This window comes from Helianthus annuus, chromosome 2 (assembly GCF_002127325.2).
Source record: "Helianthus annuus cultivar XRQ/B chromosome 2, HanXRQr2.0-SUNRISE, whole genome shotgun sequence".
NCBI lineage: Eukaryota > Viridiplantae > Streptophyta > Magnoliopsida > Asterales > Asteraceae > Helianthus > Helianthus annuus.
This window is the reverse complement of record NC_035434.2, coordinates 164,078,679-164,083,045: the sequence shown is the minus strand read 5'-3', so window position 1 is coordinate 164,083,045 and position 4,367 is coordinate 164,078,679. Positions and strand designations below refer to the sequence as shown.

At 38.6% G+C, this 4,367-nt stretch overlaps 1 protein-coding gene across 1 annotated transcript; it reads left to right on the top strand.

The window, feature by feature from the left end:
* Nucleotides 1-836: 836 nt before the first annotated feature.
* LOC110935384 lies at nucleotides 837-1,367 on the top strand. The gene has a single exon (XM_022177776.1). The coding sequence runs from the start codon at nucleotides 837-839 to the stop codon at nucleotides 1,365-1,367; it is 531 nt and encodes a 176-aa protein (XP_022033468.1).
* Nucleotides 1,368-4,367: the final 3,000 nt, after the last annotated feature.

The window sequence follows — 4,367 nt, the reverse complement described above, 5'->3', positions numbered from 1 at the left end:
AGCAGCACCAAGATGATAACGAGCAAAAATTGTGTTGACCGAGGAAGCATTTAACTTTTTGACCGTTTGAAATGGTCAGATTTAAAAAAATTTCCTTTTTTTTATAAATTAACATTATAAATACCCACAATTCTTTCACTTTTTCATCTCATTTCTCTCACTTTCTCATCACTTTTTATACCATTCCTTTCATTTTTTTTTTAAATTTCAACAATGTTTCCCAACAACCCATGGGACCCGAACCATCCATTTTGGCAAAATATGCAAAACAACGAGCAAGAGTACCGCTATCGCCGAGACCCGCGTACGGGTGAGGTTGGATATTATCCAATGCCACCAATCACCCATACCTCTCCTCATCCCACCACTCAACCGATGCCCCCATTTTTCGGGTATTATTCTCAACCCCCATTTTTCCCTCAAACATGCCCCAAAACATACCCGAAACCCAAGACACAACCGAAACCGAAACCGTTCCCGAAACACAAGTCGAATCCTCTTCTAAAAAAAAGAAGTCATAAAAAGAAGGATGAGGCCGAAAAACGTAGCCCTAAGAAGGTAGAATTTTGATCGCCTAAGGAAGAGTTCGAGTTGGCAATAGTATGGCTCGACATATTGGAGGACGAGATTGTTCGTAAATTTTACAGACTTTTATAAATGTATAGTTTTGTAAATTTAATTTGTAATTCAAACTTATGCTTTTGTAAATAAATTTCTTTATAGGAAACGACCATGACATAAAGGTATTTTGGGGTCGTATACGTGAAAAGTTTTTCGCTGCAATGGGTCGTGGCGAATATCGAACCGCCGACTCTTTTTCGTGAAAATGGGGTGCTATGAGGACGAAGGTTAGCAACTTCAACAACATATACAATAATTTCGTCAATAGTAGTCGAAGGAAAAGTGGTGCGAGCAACGTCGATGTCATGACACAAGCCCACAACGACTATAGAATGAACCATGGGTATATGTTTACGTTGGTAACCACATGGGAGCGTCTTCGCAAATCTCCAAAGTGGCATCTTGTACCACCGTTCGACCCAACCCGCCCTAGATCTAAACAGTCCAAATCGACATCCACCACCGAACCATCTGGGTCCGATGCTCGTACAGTAATAAGTCTAAACGACGATGCTGACGAATTTGAAGAACCAGAAGAGCTGCCTCGTCCAACTGGTAGGGATAAAAGTAAGGCCAAGGCACGTGGAAAGTCTAATACATCAGATGGCCCGTCAAAGATGAGCGAGTTCGAGGCAAGTCTCAACAAAATAATCTCCATTGGGGAAAAAGGCAAGTCACATCTACCAGAGGAGGACCGGGTCATTTTGGAGGCTCGTAAGGCACAAATTCGGGCAAAATATATGTAGTTTTTTTTCGAGTATGTTGTGTTTTTTTTAGTATGTTGTCTTTTTTTCTAGTATCTTATGTTTTTTTAATGAAATTATGTTTTTTTAGTTTTCTATTTATTAATATTGCCATTTAATTTAAAAAATAAATATTTAAATAAATAAATAATTAGGAAATCATGACGGGGGCTCCATCCACACCCTTCAAATTAAAGGGGACATGATAAAGCCCCCAGGCTAACATGGCGTTGACGTGGAGCCTACGTGGCCTGATAAAGCCCCAAGGGGGCTCTAACCACACCCTCTAGCCTAATATAATACATAAAGAAAAATATCTAGCATGAATTGTAGGGTTAAAGGCTTTCTTTGATTAACAAATGTCAAGGAAATACATAATAAAATTTTAGTAAGCTAGTGTGAATAATATACAAAGATACCACAAAAATAAAATTCATATATACATCTTTAAAAAGATAAAAGATATTATTTCGAGTTTATAATCGGGTAAACGGGTATACGAATTTGATAATCAGATCGGATAAACGGGTATATCACTAAACCCCATACTCATTCCAAACCCATGAAAAAATAGAAAATTATCTCGTATCTGGTCTTATGCCTGTCTAAAATGTGACAGGTTTCAAGCCTACTTATCAGATGTAGGTTTGATTTTCATCCTTACTCAAATGTTTTGGATTTGTCATTGTGGGACTAACCCTAATGTTATAGATGTAAATAACTTAACTTAAGTAAAAAGTCCTTGGCTCAATCTGAAGACCAAAAAGTATAAAATAATTTAGTCTAATTTAAAAGTGAGTAACGTTTCTCGTCCTCATAATAAAAGCATTGTATTATTGGCACACCTTGGGAGATTAAATCGATACCCTCAATACGCATCGTATAGGCATATACGATGCGTATTGAGGTTGGTTCAAACTTCCAAGTCAGTCAAAGGCTGACAATGTCCCCCTATCAAAAAGCAAAACGCATCGTATAGGCCTATACGATGCGTATTGGAGGTGTCGATTTAATTTTTTAATTTTGCAAGGTAGCTTTTCGTCACGCGGTAGCTTTCCGTCACGCGAATGAAGAAGCAGCACTTTAGACATTTGTTGGTCTTCAAACATCTAGGAAACACTATTTGAAAATACCCCTAAATTTATCAAAGTTGTAGAATAAGATCCTCCACTGTTGGGTTATCATCTTTCAACCTCATTTTTCCTAAATTTATCGACTCTGTTTTTCAACGGGGATGTAATGCAATGATTCCTCTCAATTGAATAGACAGACACTTGCTTCATAAGACTCACTTGAATCGTCTCGGATGTAATAACAGTACGTTTAGCATTCGTGCCTGCTTGAATTGCAGAAAGCAAAGGATAACGAAGATGAACATTGTATTTATCACGAAAGTACTGAACAACCGAGATAACAGCTCCGGTTTCATCAGCTGCATTTGGAACAAGAAGTCCAACAATTTGTTCATTATCTGTTGTTGTCTCAACAATATGAATGCATGCAACGAATATCTACAATCCAATCAACGCACATTATGTGTTTCAAATCAAGGGTCCCATCATTACAACCACTTGTTTGAAATGCCAAGAGAGTTGAAAAAATTGCAATTGGAAATGATCTTGGAACAACATACTCTTGTTACCATATGACACATGTAACACCCCGTGTTACCGAAAGTCAAAGTCAAAGTCAAGATTGACTTCTTTGACTGTAGTTAGTCTATTTTATGTTTACGTTAGTTGTATTATGTGGAGTAATAAATTGCAATCGAATTAATCGAAGTTTATTTATCGATGCGAACCGCTTTACGACTGTGAATGATAGGAAATAACAATGCGATAAAGTCAATTAATCAGTAATCAAACTAATCTAATCATCATCGAACTCGAGACTCGAATTACGCGAACTTTGGTGTTAATATACGTGTGTGTGCCTTATGTATTACTTGTGCGTGTCTACTTTCTGTTATGTGTGGTAATCAATCGAAACTCGACTTGAAATCGAAACTCAATCGAACTCAATCGAACTCAATCGAAATTGAATCATGATAATTGGTGGAGAAGAGATAGCACAAGGTATATATGATTGTATGTTAGATATAGTGGTTGGGATTAAAAGTAATTTGAATAGGGAACTCTATCGTACTCGCATCGTCCTCAATCGAAATCGAAATATCAAAAATCGTCGCACCGAACACTCGAATCGTGCAGCTGAACGATCAGGCTACCAGCCGATCGAACAACCAGCCGATCGGACTGCTGTCCGATCAGACAGGCTGTCCGATCGAGCTGCCTGGCCGATCAGCCAACACTTTTCTCTTATGGCATCCTATAAATACCCATTGTCACTTTCAAACTTTCTACTTTTGGAAACCTCTGACCGACCAGCTCGTGCTCCCCTTCTTTTCTCAGATTTCTCTCGATTCCGGTAAGATTTCATCCTAAATCTTGTACTTTCTTGATCTACACGCACTCCTACACCTTTCTATCTTTCAAATCTTGGTTTCTAACCGTGAAATCATCAAGATTCAAGTGTTCTAGGATGATGTCATCATGGTGTTCTTGAAGAACTTCATGTTTGGCTTCAATCCACCAAGAATCACTTGGATCTAGCCGATTTCCACATAAACAAACAAGGATCTTTCATAGATCTAAATATTTACACGGTGAAAAGGATTGAAAGATGGTTTTCCAACTTTCTTTCAACTCTTTTACACTCAATGCCTTCAAAACCGATAGAAACGGAGTTTGTGCCGACTTGCAAATCATTCCGGTGGTTGCATGACTCAAGATCCGGATTCTATCCACGAGGTTCACCGTTTTCGGGTTAAACGTTAAACTCCGTTCCGAACAGTTCACCGGCCGGATTTGGGTGATTCCTGTCCGAGCAGGAGAAACAAGTAAGAACGAGGGTTCTACGGTTCGACTCGTTGTCAAAATACCTCGATATAACGACAAACAATCAGAACAGCCAAGTGTTAGATGAACAGGCGGATCAGGTCAG

Excerpts from the sequence above, each read along its gene's own strand:
- LOC110935384 (XM_022177776.1), top strand. The coding sequence starts at position 837 with ATGAGGACGAAGGTTAGCAACTTCAACAACATATACAATAATTTCGTC.